The 16,858-nt window shown below is 60.9% G+C and overlaps 2 protein-coding genes across 2 annotated transcripts; one reads left to right on the forward strand and one right to left on the reverse strand.

Moving 5' to 3' along the window:
* Positions 1-1,536: 1,536 nt before the first annotated feature.
* RNF40 (ring finger protein 40) lies at positions 1,537-12,934 on the reverse strand. Its single transcript, XM_033101821.1, has 20 exons — positions 12,796-12,934; positions 12,483-12,686; positions 11,922-12,089; positions 11,646-11,787; positions 10,806-11,012; positions 10,130-10,251; positions 9,861-10,007; positions 9,697-9,771; positions 8,839-8,958; positions 8,567-8,746; positions 8,268-8,403; positions 7,322-7,443; positions 6,804-7,231; positions 6,606-6,723; positions 6,347-6,496; positions 6,040-6,252; positions 5,842-5,967; positions 4,899-5,039; positions 4,681-4,782; positions 1,537-2,739 (listed from the first exon to the last, which is right to left on the reverse strand). Exons 2-20 carry the CDS (start codon positions 12,612-12,614, stop codon positions 2,563-2,565), a joined length of 3,006 nt encoding a protein of 1,001 aa, XP_032957712.1. The 5' UTR covers positions 12,615-12,686; positions 12,796-12,934; the 3' UTR covers positions 1,537-2,562.
* A 212-nt stretch (positions 12,935-13,146) lies between these two features.
* On the forward strand, positions 13,147-16,781 carry CFAP119 (cilia and flagella associated protein 119). The gene is made up of 9 exons (XM_033101827.1): positions 13,147-13,567; positions 13,865-13,896; positions 14,413-14,478; positions 14,601-14,770; positions 15,306-15,376; positions 15,535-15,651; positions 15,740-15,806; positions 15,879-15,974; positions 16,566-16,781. The coding sequence occupies exons 1-9, from the start codon at positions 13,364-13,366 to the stop codon at positions 16,742-16,744; spliced, it is 1,002 nt and encodes a 333-aa protein (XP_032957718.1). The 5' UTR covers positions 13,147-13,363; the 3' UTR covers positions 16,745-16,781.
* Positions 16,782-16,858: the final 77 nt, after the last annotated feature.

The raw sequence follows: 16,858 nt of genomic DNA on the forward strand, positions 1-16,858 counted from the left end.
AGAGTACTCCTAGGTCTGGCTGAACCAGTCATGTTCACCCTGAGGCCAACATCTGCTCACCCCCGAGAGGTCAGCCAAGGTCAGCGTTGGTCTAGTTCTGGCCTGCCCATCCCTGGGAACCAGGGTTTTACAGCCACTGAGGACCCTGGGCTGTAAGAGGTCAAACCTCTGGCTGGAGGGGCCTGCGGGTCCCTAAGGGAGAGCCTCCTGGCAGCAGGCGGGCTCCTTGCACACGTTTATGGAGTGCGCTCTGTCTTTCCGGAGGCATCGCTGCTTGCTCCTACCAGTGAAATCCTGACGTCTTTACCCCCCTTTCTCGGCCTACTTTATTTAAAGTAGGAGGACCCACAGGAGTTCTGAGCTGCTGTGGACATGGAGACTGGCCTAGGGGAAGATGCTTGGGGAGGTAACGTGTAGTAACTTGCATTTACTTAAGGAGCCCACGTGGAGGTGACGCACAGGAACGAGGGTGGCGCTCACAGAGGATTGGCTGACCACTCGCCGCTCGGGGTCCGGGCTCCTTTTAGAGCCCGGCCGCCTCTCTATGATGCAATATGCTGCGCTCTCCCACCAGCCCTGCCACCGTTGCCCCGGGCCACACACACTGCCTTGGAGGCTATGCCATCGCCCGCCGCAGCCCGTGCCTCGCTGAGCGTGCCCACCACTGCCAGCCCGGCACAGGATGTCACTGGAGCCCGTGTGTCCGTCTCCAGTCCGACCTGGTCCAGCCGATGCGGCGCCCCCGAAATCCTGAGCGCCAGGTGGGGGCCGAAGACGGACAAGGTCGCGAGCCCCTGCGAGGGCGCCACCACCAAGTCTGCGGGGCCGCGCGAAAACGCGGCTGCAGCCAAGCCCGCGGGCCTAATGCCAGCTCCGCCACCAACTCGGGTCAGCACCGGCCCCAGTGTGAGCCCTAGTACAGCCTCGGTAACGGCCCTCTCTGGGGACCCGACGGCGCGCTGAACCCAGAAACGCCCCTCGACACTCGGTTGCCCAAGGGGAATAGTCAGCGGCCCACGCAAATTGCAATGAAGGAAGTCACCCGCTGAGGCGTCCCTATCTGTCCGTCCGCGCGGGCGGGGCGGGTGAAGCCGTGGGGTAGGGACGGCCCGCAGACTGGGTCCAGGCCCACCCGTGGCCAGCACAGCGGGGAACCGGCTCTCCTCTCTGAGGACCTTGTGCCCAGTTACCAATAAGGGACTACATGTCCCAGGGTGCAGCTCGCGGCCTCTCAACAGCCAATGACTGGGGGCGTGGCGTGCCTGCGCGCAGGGGACTGGCGGGTCTGTTGGGACGCAGTGGGAGGGGGGTCAGGCTGGCTCCAGTGCCGGCGTCACGTTCTCCCGGCAGACCGCTCCGCCCACCGGCCCAAGCCAGAATCCGACAGTCGTTAGGACCGAGTCATTAGGAGCTGGACTGGCAGGAGCGGTGTCTCTCACCTGCGCAGGCGGTCCAGGTTCCACGCCAGCCAGCAGGGGTCGGCTCGGGCCAGGTGCAGTAGCTAAATCAGGCCCACGTTTAGGGCAGGACACCAGCTGAGGGTTGGACGTTTATTCATAGCGTACAGCCTACACATCCGGGGCAGGGACCGAACGGGCCCTGCACCTGTCAGCAGCTCCACCTTCCCGGACCGCGCGGCGCGGCCGCCTTCGCAGCCCGTGGTGTTGGGTTGCCAGGGAACCCAGAAGCGTCGTATAGACAGGCTCAGTCACAGGCTTGGGTGAAGCTCTTCTACTGGAATGATCCGAAGTTGGCCCAGCGGCCCGGCGGTCCCTTCCCCTCCCGGGAAGTCCTGCCTCCACTGCAGCTAAGGCCACCAGAACGCAAGCAGGGTCAGGGCGGGGACCCACTGCAACCTTGGGAAGCAGGAGGTGGGGAGTGGGCTCGGGAGAGGAGAGATTAGGAAGGGCCTGATTCGAATAGAAACGGTTGATTCACATTCCTAAAAAGCGGGCAAGGTGACCAGCGATCATAGCCTCCCAGAGGAAGAGGATGCTGCCCCTGCCCCCCCAGGGGGTATCCCTTTCAGCCCTTCACACGAGAGCCAGACCGAGGAGCCCACAGAACTCCACGGGAGAGAAGCCCTGCCCAGGCCTGGGGGGCCGGGGGTGAAGGTCTCCCTGGGTTCAGAGCACAGGTCTGGGGGCCTGGCCCACCCCTGGTCCTCAGTGGGTGTGTAAGCAGGTGGCGAGCCTCCTCTTTCACGAGGTCACAGCCCAGGGAACTTCCCCATGGGCTGGGACAGGCCTGTAGAGACAGCTGGAGAAGGGATGGAGCGGCTTCCAGGAAGCTCCGTGGGAGGTTCTGGGCCCCTCCCATGTCGCACAGCAGACCTTTGCTGCAGGGCAGGTGCCCCCGGGCTGCAGCTCTGACTGAGGGGAAAGGTGGGACTGAGCTGGGCTGATCTCACTCCCACTAGTGTGCTCTGGGGCTCCCCAAAAACTAGGTGGGGAGTGGCCGGGCCCACAGAGCGCAGGGTGGGGGCCACTGGATGCGGGGTGGGGCGGGGCTGGGGGCACAGCCCCCAGGGTCCACAGGTGCCAGAGTCCCCGAGTTACAGATTCAGCTGATGTAGACGCGGTGGAAGTCGTGGGCGCCAAAGGCCGAGTTGCACTTGGGGCACTTCCTCTGGCGGGCCTCGTAGCGGCCTCGCACACACTCGAAGCAGAACACGTGGAAGCACTTGGTAAGGACAGCATCCTTCTTGCGGGTGTTACAGCAGGGGCAGGTCAGCCGCGCCTGGGCCAGGCAAAGGCGTCAGCTCGGGCACAACCATGCCCGTGCCCAGACCCCAAGCTGACGGCAGGTGGCCGGGCGAAGCCACCGCAGGGCGCAAAGCACCTGACTCTGGCCATAACCCTAGGAGAGGACGAGCCCCCGCCATGAGGAAGCCGAGACTCAGAGGCCGCACGCGAAGCTCCACAGCACACGTGGATCCTAACCGGACCGCACTGGGCCGTGGGCACGTGTCCCTCTCAAGGCCAAGGACCCACAGGCTCAGCTTAGGCTGCTCTGCACTAGGGCTTCACCACTTCCCACTCTGACCTCCTCTGGAAGAACCCCAATCCTGTTTTCAATCAACTGTCTACTCAGCTGGGCATGGCAGTGCCATGAGAAATAGACTATGTCCACCCTCAACTGGGCCCATCTCTGGTGCTGCCAGAGATCCTGCTGTGGGTCCCTGGAGGTCTCCCCAATCTCCAGTCCCATCCTGAAACCTGCCACCGGCCCCCAGGTCTCACTGCCAACTCCAACTCCAGACGGGGATGCCCTCAGGTCAGCGTTCGCCAGCATTCCGCCTCTGCTATCTGCCTGGCGTCTCCACCCGCCCGCCGCCCGCCCCTTCCTCCTGAATTCTTGGAACCCCAGCATCCGACAGGCTCCGCCGTCTGGCCCTTCTCGAGAGACCCTTCCCTTCTCCCCAGGGCCGCCTCCTGCGGCCTCTGCTCCCTCAAGGCCAAAGTGCTTCCCAAGGTTTATTATTTACTGACCCACCTCCGCCCTCTCTTCGCTCCAGTTACTGAGTGGGAACAGCCATTCCCCCCAAGACGCCAAACCCAAGGGGCTGGGTAGCGCCGCTCCCTCAGTCCACCTGCCTCTGGGTGCTGACAGCCCCCACCCCCACCCCACCGCAGTCTCCCTGAACTTGTCCCCCATCAACTCCATGTCCCTCTCCTGCTTCTCTTTCTCTGCTCGTTTAAGCTCTGAGGTCCCCAAGGGAGAAGGAGGAGCCCTGTCCCTTCTCCTGCCACAGACTCCCGCCTCCTCCGCTCCCTCTGCTGACAGCCCGTCCCCAAGCCGTTCCGACACCAGACAGCCTGCAGCAAGTCCCAGCGGCCCTCGCTCTGAACGCCGCCCCAGCCCCCAGCCCTCAGCAGGCTTCCTAATCCCACCAGGTGCCGCTTATCACCCACCCACTGTCTCAAAACAGGAGCCAGGCGTCCTCCGCGGCACCCAGCCTGTCCCTGGACACTACCCCCTGAGCCCCTCTACTGGTTTCTAACACCCTGGACTAGCTCCTCTCAGGTTCTGCCCTGACTCCACCAGCGGAACAGGTTCCCTGCCTCTCGCCCAAATCCAATAGCCAATCGGACCACGTCACTCTCGGGTCTAAAACCCTCTCACACGTCCACGCTGCCCACTGGGTAAGCCCAGTACCTCATCCTGCCTTAGCACACCCTTCAGGACCTGACGCTGCCCAGGCCCAGGCTTGCCGCCTGCCACAGAACCCACATTCTGTCCCCCAGCACGGTTCTCAGCTCGGGGCCTCCCCTCTGCAGGAAGCCCCTTGCCCCCATTCCCCATGGCCAGCTCTGACTCCTCCTCCACGATTCCTTCGGAAGCCTGCCAACCGCAGGACTGGGTTAAGGTCCCCCCTGAGTTCCCACAGCCCCTGGCCTGTCCTCATGCTGCTCGTTACTCAGGTGGGAGAACTGGGGGGCTGCGTCCTCTAGCACACTGTCCGTTTCCAGAGCGCTGAGCCCAGGTCTGGTTGTCGCCTGGCCACACCTAGCCAGGCTCTCTGCCTGGCACTCACTGCGTGTATGGTCCTCGATCAGCTGTCTGATTCCCCACAATGGGGACCCCCTATTTCTGGGGTCCCCAGACTACCCACTACGTCCACCAGCCCCCACCTAAGACGCCCCCACTGACGGGGCAGCGCTCGGCCCACAGCCGCACCTTGTACTCCTTGATCTCCTCCTGGAGGATTTCGTCGGCATCTGCGTAAACCTCCACCTTCCTCTGCTTCTCCAGCTTGCGCCGCAGCCGGGAGATGTCCTCCTGAAGTGGGGGAGCGGGGGGGCTAGGCTAAGGCCGAGGGTCCGCAGCCCACAGCCCGCCCAGACCACAGCAGGGGCTGGGCTGCCCTGCCCGCCGCCGGCCCCCCACGCACAAACCTGAGCCCGCTTGAGGTTGAAGCTCTCCTTCTCTCGAGCAGCCCGGCTCTCCGCCAGGCAGGGCTGGATCTCGCGCAGCCGCGTTTGCACGTGCTCCAGCTGGACCTTCAGGTCTTCGGCCAGCTGGGCCGCTTCCACAGCCTGAGGCGGGCGAGAGAGGGACGGGGTGCCACCCCCTGAGCCGGGGGAGCCAGGCACGTGGTGCCACGTCCACAGCTCGTGTGCAGCATCCCAGGGCCTCCTGCTATGGGGACCAGGTCCAGGATGGCTGCTCCCCTCCCCACTATGCGGACATTATCAGTTCCCCACCTGCACATGCTCTCCCATCTCGGGGCGTTCCCTCTGCTCCCAGCCTCCCCCACACACACACATGTTTCCTACAACTCCTCAGGCCTCCGCTCCAAGGTCTCTTCCTATTTTTCTTTCGCAGCACCTTAGTTTCCTTCGTAAGACTGAGCATGATAGGTAATAAAATCATTTTATCTGTCAGATTACTGGCTTGCTATCTGTCCCTCAAGACTGGAAGTCCCCACGCTCACTAGTCCTCTGTTGTTCCCAGTGTCCTTAGCCCTTGGTTCAGGGCCTGGTATACAGAGCAAGAACATCTGTCTGGGAGACTGAATGAAGGATGCATGAAGGAATGAATGAACGAAGCAGGAGAGAAAAGCCCGGCAGGGAAAGACAAAACCAGTGTTCATCTTAAGCCTTTACCAAAAGCTAGACGTTTCTTAAGTTACTACGACGACGGGGCGGGAGTCAGCACCCCTTGTACAGCCAACTGGTTACAGAGGGGTCAGGGTGTGGGTCTGACCTTGCTCTGGAAGGGGGACAGTAACAAAACCCTTGCAGGACAACTGAGAGGCTGCAATCCGACCAGGTAGGAACGTCCTGAGCCAGGTGTGAGCACAGGAAGCGTTGGCGCCCGGCCGCAGCCCGGCCTCACCTTCCTCTTATTGAGCTCCAGCGCCTGGCTGCGCAGGGTCAGCTCCTTCTCCACACCCCCGAGGCTGCCCTGCAAGGCCCGCTCCTTCTCCTCCAGCTTCTGCACGGTCAGCAGCTGGGCATCCACCTGAGGACCGGAGGGAGTCAGCGCCGGGGGCACCGGCCCCTCCGCCCCACCCTGCAGGCCCGGCGACCGCACCTGCGCCTTGAGGCCGAGAACCTGCTCGCCCAGCTCGTCCTTCTCCTCTCGCAGCAGCTTGTGAATCTGGTTGGCCTTGATCCGCTCGGACATCAGCTTGAAATTGGCGTCGTCCTTCTCCCGCAGCTGCTGTAGCAGCCGCCCGTTCTGCTCCTGCATGTCCTCGAAAGCCTGGCCCGTCACGTCCATCTCCGACAGCAGAGCCTCCTCCTCCTGCAGGGGGAGGCACAGAGGGGCAGGTGGCCATGGGGACCCCAGGAAAGACGGCCGAGCAGAGCGCAGTGGGGTGCAGGGCCCAGGGCCACACCTGCTTGGTGGCGCCCAGCTTGCGCTGCAGGTGTTCGATCTGTTCCTCCGCCTGCCGGATGCGTCGCAGGGCGTCCTCGTCAGCTATCTTCTTGCTCTCCCGCCGGTCCCGCTCCTCCAGCTCCCGGATGCGGCTCCGCAGCTCGTCCACCTGCAGCACCACAACGGGGGCTGGCGTGTCACGCTCCTGCCGGCCCCGGCAGCCTGTCCACACACGCCCCCGCCCCCGCCCGGCCCCGGCCAGGCCCTGCTGCCCTCACCTCGGCCTTGGCCTTGCGTTCAGCCGCCATGAGCTGCACCTTGTCCCGCTGCTCCTTGGGCGCTGACTTGTACATGTCCAGCAGCAGCTTCATCTCCTTCTGACTCTCCTGGGCCTTCCTGGGGGGGCACAGGAGGAGGCCCCGTGAGGAGGCTGCAGGCCCCCGCAGGGCCCGGGATGGCCAGGGCGGGGGCCTCACTTGAGCTCCACTCGGAGGCCCTTCAGCAGCTCCGACTCCTTCCTCTTGACCTCCTCGACCTTGACCTTCTCCCGATCAGCTCTCGAGAGCGCTGAGGCTACGGAGGGGGGCCCCAGGCCGGGCCCCTCCCGCTCCCGAAGCTCCCGCTTGGGCCTGGCCTCGGGTTCTCGGCCCCGGGAGGAGGGGCCCTGGGCCCCGGGGGTGAGGGCCTGGGCTTCGTCCTCAGGGGGCACGGGCTCCTCCTTCTTCACGGACGAGGGTGTCACGGCGGCGCCAGGCGTGGACGCCATCTCCTTCCTGCCGTCAGGAACACTGACGGGGCCTGGCCCACCCTCTTCCTTCCCTGGGGCTGGAGCACTGAGGCCGGAGTCCTCTGGGTGGCCCAGGCTGGGGATGGGGTGGGCAGAGCCGCTGGCCTGGGCTCGGAGCTGCAGAGAACAGGAGGTGACGGGGCTGAGGGGGCCGGGCTCCCAGGGGCTCCCGGGGCGCAGCCGTGGCCTTCCGGGCAGCCTCCTCACCTTGCCAATTTCGGCCTGCACTTCCCGCAGCTTCCGCTTGTACCGCTGGGCATCCCCCTTCAGCTGGTGGTTGTGGTTCTGGAGGCTGCTGATGAGATGGCGCATCTCCCGGTTGATGGGCCCTGGGGCGGGTGGGGACGCAGGTCAGACGGCAGGTCAGACGGCCTGTCACGGCCCGAGGCCTCGGGGGGCGGCCGGCGGGGCCAGAGCCGTCGCGCCCATTCTGACGGGAGAGACTGAGACCTTACAGAGACTGAGCTCGTCTAAGTAAATAACACAGACTTGAAAGGAAGTCACCCCAAAGTCACCTGACATAACACTGTCTACGTTATTTCTGCTAATGCAGACTTTAATTCTAACAAATTTCCTTCAAAGAAGCACGTAACTGTAACATTCACAAAATAAGTCATCCACTTTTTGACTTTTACACAAATGTCACCTTCTCGGTCACACACTTCTCTGGCCTCCCCACCCCAAATCGCAACACTTTTTCTCCTGACACTTCCTATCTTCCCTCCCCGCTTTATTTTCCGTGCTGTATTTGTCACTAGCATGCAGGTTATTTTTCCTTTTCTATGGCCTGGCTCCCCACGTAACACTCTCCACGCCAGCGGCATTGCGTGTTTTCCTCACTGGTATATATCCCACTGTCCAGAACACCTGTGGCTCACAGGTGGTGGTCACTGAATCTTTGCAAAGTGAACCAATATCTCCGAGAGACAGCGAAAGGCCCAAGCAGCAGAGCCGGGGCTGGGGGCTGACAGCCCGTGACCTGACCAAGCCAGCTCCGTCATCCGCCTCAGCTGCTGTGACCCTCACCAGGCCTGCCCTGGAGCCGGGCAGCAGGGTGTATTTCCCCAGGGCTCAGCCTCCTGCGTCTGGGTGAGCAGGGCCCACACCAGGCCCGGCAGCCCCAGGCCCCCCGCCACCTGCCGTTGCCACATACCTGCCTGCTCGTTGGCCGCCAGGTTCTGCTCAAACTCGATGCGCAGCATCTCGTACTCCTTGCGTACCTGGGCCAGCGTGTCCTCCAGCTGGATGACCTCCGTGCGCAGCTTCTTCTGCAGCCCCAGCTCATCGCTCTGCGGGTTGAGGCAGGAAGGATCCACGCTAGCCCTCAGCCCTGGGCAGGCCCCCACCTCACGCCTTAGGGCTTCAGCCTTTATTTCCAGGGACCCCTGGCCTTGACCCAAGGGTCTGGCCCTTACCCTGGCATCCTCCCCGCCTCCCGTCCCAGGGCCACACCTCCATGTGCTCGATGTGTCGCAGGTGGGAGTTCTTGGTGGCCAGCAGCAGCCCCCGGGCCTCGTCCAGCTGCGTCTTCACTTGCAGAGACTCGTTGTACAGCAGTGAGAACTGGGCCTGAAGCATGCGGTACTCCCCCGTCTCCCGCACCACCTCCTCTGGCAGGCTCCTCAGGGCCACCTACGGGCAGGGACACCCCGCAGTGAGCAGCAAGGGGGTCAGGCTCAGCCCCTATTACGGGCTCAGGCCCTCCCCGCCCAAGTGCAGCTCACCTTGAGACGTTCATTGGTCCGCACAGCCCCCTGAAGTTCGGCCTGTAGCTTCTCCAGCTCTGCCATGCGGCTGTTGGCCAATTCCTGGTTTTCCTCCAACTCCGCATTCAGCATCTCAAACTGGAAGGCGGGAAGGGCTGTGGGGGCCAGGCCAGGAGGCATGCTTCCCCTACATCGCCACCATGAGTCCACCCAGGCTCCCCTACATGTAGCAATGACACATTCTGAAGCCCCAGGGACAAGCCCGACCCAGGCACGCTCCTAAGAGTTCCCAGGCAAATGGGAGAAAATTCGAAACTGCATGGTCAGTGCTGGGAACTAGGCTTGTAACTGACAAGAGTCAGGGAGCCCTTCCTGGAAGCTGAAGCACAAAGGAAACAGGGCACGGTGACCCCCACGGCACCAAGAAAATATGGAACAGCCCAGAGGTGAGAGAGCAAAGGCAGGATGAGGAATGAGACAGTGGTTAAATGCACCTTCAGCAAGCCTCTGCTTCAGCCCCCAGCTAAGAAGTCCAGTTGCCTCTAACCTATTTCCACTTACCTCTTTCCTATGCTTTTCCTTTGTGCTACTTGTAACCAATAGACGTCTCACTTGCCTCTTGCCAGATCCGCTAACTAGAAACTAAGCTCCACGACGGCTTTGATTTCTGTCTATTTTGTTCTCCACTACGCTTGCTTCCTAGCAGAGTGCCTGACCCTGAACGTCCAGCAATTACTTACTAAACACATTTGTGTGTGAATGAAACAAAGCAGCTCAAGTGGCAGGGAAGGGCCTCCAAGACCACAGCTGGAGGTCTGTCCTTCATTCTACGGGGAATACCAAGGGCAGAGGAAGGGGATGGGAGGCAGTGCTGACCTTCTGCATGCTGAGTGTGATCTGGCCCCCCTGGAAGCCCGATGAGCTCCCAGACACGTAGTAGCCAGAGTTGAGCTGTGGGGAGGAGAGACGGGTGAGCGTGGAGGGGAGGCGCCAGCCCGGTGCCCAGCCCTGGCCCTGCCCTGGACGGCAGCCGAGCCCACCTGCTCCAAGGCCTCCGCCACGTGCTTATTGAGCTTCTGCTCACGTTTGCGCAGCTTCTCAATGTCCCACTGCAGGTCCTCGACAGTCGTCTCCATCTCCAGCACTTTGGTCTCTGCTGATGTCACTTTATCCTGGAGCTCAGAATACTGGGGACCAAACAGAGGGCAGGTGCTTAGATGAAGGCAATTGGCTCCCTGAGATCCTTGGGTGCCCAGCTGGTCCAAACCCTGCCCTGGTTCTAATCCCATCGCCTAAACCCAAGTCCCACCTCCAGTGAGATTCGGTGGTGCTTCTCCTGTAGCTGGGTGGCCAAGTCCTGTAGTCGCCGGTTCTCACGGCCCAGCTCTCGGGTATGTGCCCGAGCCGCCTCACCGGGGGGCTCACTGTCCCCTGGGAAGGCAGGGCTCGGGTAAGAGTCAAGTCCAGGGCAGTGGGGAAAAGTACTAACTCATTCCGGAGTCAGCTATGTGCCCGGTGTGATCCACCAGCTGTCTTGCCAATGTCTCATGACAAAGCCAGGAGTCTTTATCCCCACTGTACAAAGGAGGAAACCAGCTCAGAGAGGAGAGCCAATTGCTCAGAATGCCCAGGGTAGAATGACAGAGCTAAGGCTGGGAGAAGCCTGTCTGTCTGCACAGCCTGGGCACTGGCTACGAGGCCCGTGGACCAGCCACGGCCACCCAGGTCTGTGCAGAACGCTCTCAAGAGATATCCAGCCAGAAGGGGGGGGCCCCACTGGAATCCACAACTCCTCGCCCCATCTCTTTAAGAATCCAACTTTAGGAATCAAGGCCAGAGTCTCCATCTACAACCTAACCCCTCCCCAGAACAGGGCTGACTTATTGCTTGGGGAATTCTGGCTGCTGCTGGACTAGGGACACTGAGGGACATCACGGAGACGCAAAGGGTGATGGACAGCTCTGGGTGGGGCACAGAGAACCCACCTCGGCTGTACACTCGCTGGCAGAGCTCCTCCACCCGGCGCTGCAGGCAGTCTGAGGCCTCCACCACACGGGACACCGCCGCCTTGGAGAACTCCATCCGGTCCTGCAGCTGCAGCTCCACCTCCTCACTGCTGCTGGCGCCCAAGGCCACCACAAAAGCCAAGGCAGGCTCGCTGAGCGGGGGCCGCAGCGGCACTGGCAGGGTCTCTGGGAGGGACAGACAGACCTTCGTGAGGGTAACAGCAGCAGTTACCACTGCTCTGCACCAGTTTCCAGACTGCGCTTCTCAACACTCCATGGCTCACTAAACCAACATGACCAATTTCTGTAAAACAGTCACCCCCAGCTTGAAAATGAAACAAGCGAGATCAAGGAGGTCATTTCCCCAAGGCCATAGAGCTCTCAATCTCTGCCTCAGGGAAGCCCTCTCGGCTTTCCCAATCTCAATTAGAACCACACACTCCAATTCCCGTGCAGGGGCCCCTCTCCTTCTTATTTGTGGTTTACAATGACTTCCTCCCTGAAGGCAGGAATCGTGTTTCTTTTTGCGGACCTCTGTCTCTTCTGAGTCTAGACCAGCGCCAGGCACGTACTCAACACTCAACATTAATACTTTTTTGAACTGAGAGTCAAAACACGATCTGCACTATGAACCATGTCACTCAGGCGCCAAAGCTTGTGTTCTTACCACTGCACTCTGCTGCCCAAACACGAAATCAATTTTGTGTGCCCGTGTGGGAGGGGACGCACGGATTTCGGAGCCTAATATTCAAGTCCCTCCTCTCAGGACCTCCCCCGGAACTTCATTAAGCTCCCGAGAGCCTAGGGCTCTGGCCCTACCCCTCAGTTCCGATGTCCCTGGCTCGGTGAGAGGGGTCTCATCACGTGTCGGCCCCTCCTGGGTCCCAGCCACCTCTGTCCCTGAAGACAGCTCCCCCTGGTTCTCGTGGTGTCGGAGAAGGGCTTCCACAGTTTCATCCAGCTGAAGAGGAAAAAGCACCAGAAGTGTTATGAATCTCTCAGGTGCTTCCCTGCACAGCACTCTGTTCCCAGCAGAGGAGTCTGAGGATAGACAGCTGATCAGGGCCAGGTCTTGGAAAGCAGAGGGGACTCCACCTGGGCCCAGTAGCGATTGACAATGAGAAGTGTGGCGTCATCCGTGGCCTGCCGCTTTTCCAGCTTCTCAATTCGTTCTCGGAGTTCATCCTCACACGCCTGCCGTTGCTCCAACCGCTCTGCTAGCTTCTTGTTCTTGAACTGCAGAACCTTGAGGTCCATTTCTTCCTGCCAAGGAAACAAAGGAGCTAAGGCGCGTCAACAGGGCCCAAGAAACCAAGCTCAGAGAGACAAAGGGACGCGAATGGCATGGGTGGGAGAGGGGATTATCCCCAGACTGACTGCCAAACAGGAGTTAAAAAGGCTCAGACGCCCAGAGATCCTGTCCTGGCGGGGAGCAGGGCTGCCACCCGCTTCTGCCTCTTCCTAAGTCTCTGGCAAAACACACGTCCTAGGGGCCTGTTTTCCTATCTGTAAACGGAAAGCAGGCGTCGTGTCCTTGGTTTCTTTCGACAGAGTGTTTTGGACAGTTGATCCTGCTCAACTCGGGGAAAGGATTTGGACGGAGCACGGTGATGGGACCCCGGCAGGTCGTGCCGGCTGGGGCAGGAGCCCACGCACCGTGGAAGAGATGCCCCCAAGACGAATGGGCTCTATGAGAGTGGTTGTGGTCTTCTCCTCGCGGCTCAACTTCTTCTCCGGGGGCCCCGAGCCCCCGTCGCCGGCGGCGCGTTTGTTGCCGGGCCCAGACATGGCCGCGGCGGCAAGGAGAGGCGCAGGGGCTCCCGAGGGACGTCAGGCAGGCGGAGGTGGCCCTTCCGTCACCTGCGGAGGACAGAAAGCAGAGATGGGGACGCGGCCCGTGCTCCGCGGCCCCAGCCCTCCCCCGCACACACCTGCTGAATCCCGCCCCCGCCAGCCCCAGGCCCCTCACCGGCGGCAGGATCAACCCAGCGCCGCCATCTTGGACTTCACCGGACATCACCGAGCTCCCCAGCACAGCGCGCAGGCGCCAGAGGCAGCGCCGGATGTCACGGAACTTCATTTCCTGTTTCTATTGGTCGCTCTTTGTCCCGCCTTTCGGGTCCGGTTGGGTTTCTTCCAGAACACCTCCTCTTGCTCTCGGTGATTGGCCAGTAGACAGTTCCCATGGTAACTGACACCACACTCCCACCGCCCACCCCGAATGACAGCGCCTGCCTCTCCAATTGGCAACTTTGAAGAGAGGCACAAGGGCGCAGTTAGCCACTTACTACGCACGCGCGTTCTCTTCTCACCGATTGGCGAGAGCATCGCACTTGCTCTCCTTCCCCGAGCCCCTTAGCAACGGTCACGGTTGAGCCCGAAGGAGACGCCCCCCCACGCGGATTGGCTGCTCCCGACCTCTCCGCAGCGTCGATTGGCTGAAGCGCGGAAGGCGGGTCAGGCCTTGGAAGTTCTGCGGGAGAACCGGTGGACCCCGAAGAGGCAGGGCCGAGCCTGCGGCACGGAGCAGTGGCCAAATGATCCGCCGGAAGTCCAGCCTATTCCAGGGGCTGAGAATGCAGTCGGAGCTGCTACAGCCCTCCGAACCACGGCGGGATCCCGAGAATGATCTCAGCTCAGTGGGGGAATCGGCCACGCGTGTGGGAACAGGTGTGCGGACCGAGTCGGGGACCGCGGCCTCAGTGAGAGCGGATGACGATCCTGCAGCCAACTTGTTCCCGGTGAGGGCGGGACTGAGTGGTGGCTCATGAATGTTTATGAAAAGGGCTCCCCGGCGGGCCGCCACCCGTCGTCCTGTTTACTAACGTTCCAGAAGTTTCCTGGGCTGCCTCGGTTAAAAGGCGAGTGTGTGACCGGATTGTTAAAATGCTCATTAACAGTAGGACCTAGGGCCCGCCGGCGTTGCTCGTTCATAGCCCTTAAGATGAGAAGGCGAGGTGGCGCGTTCTCACGCCCGCTGGAGATTCACGACTGGCCAGAGATCAGGGTCCTGGGTCCAATCCGCTCTCTCTCCGCAGCCTCCGCTGCCCCGACCCCGGGTCTGCATGTGGTGAGTGTGAAGAGCCTTGGGCGAAAGGTCCACTTCACTCTTGCATTATTCCTTGAGTGGCCCCCGCCCACAACAATCCTGTCAAACAGCTAGGGCATCCCCACTTTACAGATGAGACCGAGGCCCCGTGATGCCATTACCCAAGGTGACCAGAAGCCGGCCATCCTGCCTCCCCAGGCCCAAGAGCGAGTGGGAAGAAGGGAGCCTAAGGATGTGGCTGGAGTAGCACAGCCACTCTGGGGTCCTGTCCAGTGGGGACACTAAGGCGCACGGTGGTTGGTGGGGGGGACTTGCCCAAGGTCACAACAAGGCAGTGACAGCACAGACAAGAACTCAAGCTTCCTAACCTAGGCTTTATATCGCAGAAGATCGTAAGAGTTCATTTAGGCCACACCTGGTATTTATAGATGATAAAGTGAGGCCCAGAGAAGGAAGTGGCTCGTCTACCCAGCAAGTCCTGCCATGCGTCTAGTGCATAAAGGACACCAACACCTTCTGTCCTCTTCCCTGTGACAGGAAGTACCTGGACATCCATTCCATGCACAGGCTGGAGAAGACGGACAACACCGAGGCTATGAGAGAGTACGAGGGCGGGGAGGGGGGCGGGGCCTGCTCGTGGGAAAGGCCGGTGCATTGGGAGGGCGTGAGCAACGCCTGGAAGGGGGCTCCTCTTACCACTCGCTCCTTCCTCCCTCCCTCCTGAGGGTGCTGGCCGAGCTGTTGGGGTTAGGCTGCCACGAGCGGGGCCTGCGGGACGCCATCACCCTGGACCTCTTCTCCTACGCTCTCATCTTCTGCCGCCAGCAAAGCTTCTCCCTGGAGCAGACGTCAGCGGCTTGTGCCCTGCTCCAGGATCTCCACAAGGCCTGTGCTGGTGAGAGGAGGCAGCTACCAGAGGTTTGAGCCCAGGGAAGAGGAGGCTGCACAGCACAGCGACCGTGGGAAGCAGAAGTAGGGGGGTTACCACCTGGGTCTCTTCTGCCGTTACTAGCAGCTACCACAGTTATTCCATCTTTAAAATACGGATACAACACTAACTTTGTGAGACGGTTCTGAGAAATGTATGTAAATGCACAACAGTTCTCGGTAAAACAGCTCTTCTTTTCCCCCTTTGTCCCCAGCACTGATTTTCTTCAGGATACTTTCCAAGAGCTGGAATTACGTATTTCTTGGTTCACTGTGTCACTCCCCTCGGATATGAGCCTCTTACGGGCAGGACCCGACTGTCTTGTTCAGTACCCAGAACAGTGCTAGTGGGTACTCAGTATGTGCAGAGCGCACTGAAACATGCCAGCTCTTAAACCTCCCTTTGTCCCCTTCTGAAGCTCCTGCTCAGTCAGCAGCTGTTGTGTGAAATGAATGAATGCTCATCCGAGGGACTGACCGTCACATGTCGCTTTTCCTCCCAGCAACCCCCTTGGGCAACGTGGAGGAATGCTACCGCTCTTTCACCAGTGTGCTTTTCTGCCACGGAGTCAGGGTCAGTTCCCCTGACGTGAACCCTGCCTCTGCCCCACTAGCTCAGCCCAGTCTCACGCTTGTCACCCTCCCCGTCCTCTGAGGGCCACCTGGGCTCCCATGCTCCTGGGCTGCCGGGGATTTGGAGCAAAGTCCTCTAACTCCCCGTTCCTCCCCTAGCGCCCCCCTTTCAGTATCGACCTCTTTAAGGAGGAGCAGCTGCTGGCCCTAGCTGACTATGTGGTTAACACTTACTTCCGTCACTTCAAGCTCTATAAATACGTCTTCACACCCCAGGTACTGGGCCGTGGGCCCCGGAGACCGCCCTCATTCCCCCTTCCCTCTGTACAGATGCCCTCCGCAGCTGCCCTCTTCCTCTTCCCAGGTGCGGCTGGATCTGTCTTTGACGTACCTGGGGCTGCAGGCACCCCAGCTCTTGCCAGAGGAGACAGGTAGGGGAGAAGGCTGGGTCCGGGGCTGGGCCTGGGTGAAGCCTCACCTCTCTTCCTGCTTCTGGCTTACAGAGAAAGAAGGAGCCGAGGAGGCGGAGAAGCAGGCAGTCACCCAACAGGAGGAGGGACCAGAAACAGCTGTCACGCCAGAGCCAGAGCCAGAGCCAAGTGAGCACCGGGGGGGCTAGGGTCCCCTCTGACCTCGGGCAGGTGGAACACGAAGGGTTTCGACCACACCGGGACTTCAGACTTTCTGTTTTTGTCATGGTGTCCTTTCTGCAAATGATTCCTCATGCAGAAGTCCAGGATGACAAACAGATAAAAGCACAGCTGCTCGGGGTGAGGCAGGAGCCCCGGAACTGACAACAGTAACAGCCAGCACGTTAGCTGGCAACACTACGTCCCAGGGAAGCCGTCTTATTAACCATTTTACACATATTAACCATTTCATCCTCCCTCAATCCTAGATGCCAGGTGCTGTCACCATCCACATCTTACACGGGAGGAAAGTAAGGCATGGAAAGGTTAAATCACCTGCCTAAGGTCACACAGCTGCTAAGCAGCAATGCCAACATAGGTGGGCACAGCCGTTCTGCCCACCTCTCTCAGAAGGGCTGGCTGACATTTCCTGAACTGAGCCAACACTTCCACTGGGGTAGCCCCCAGGGGTGCCTTGGAAGTTGTGTTTGCCCAGCTCAGGGTGTCCTTCAGCCCCAGGCAGCACCTCCCCTGACCTGCTCCTCCTTCCCTGCCCTGCAGGCCAGGTCTCCATCCTCGGTGCCTACATCAAACGCCAGCTGAACAAGGAGCTGGGGCAGCTCCAGCAGCTGGTAGAGGAGCGGCTCAAGGCCAGTGAGCAGAGGCTCAACAGCAAGCTGACCGCACTGGAGCAGCCCTTCCGGCCACCTCCAGGCAAAGGCAGGGGCAAGGCCAAGTGACTCCCAGTGCTTCCCCAATAAAGGCTTGGCCACAGCGGCCTCGTCCCCGTCCTCCCTTCTGAGCACCACTGGGCTTCCCTGGCCAGGCCGGACACCAGACGCAGGGCACCGGCT

The sequence above is a fragment of the Rhinolophus ferrumequinum genome (genome assembly GCF_004115265.2).
Source record: "Rhinolophus ferrumequinum isolate MPI-CBG mRhiFer1 chromosome 15 unlocalized genomic scaffold, mRhiFer1_v1.p scaffold_54_arrow_ctg1_1, whole genome shotgun sequence".
In the NCBI taxonomy this organism is placed as follows: domain Eukaryota; kingdom Metazoa; phylum Chordata; class Mammalia; order Chiroptera; family Rhinolophidae; genus Rhinolophus; species Rhinolophus ferrumequinum.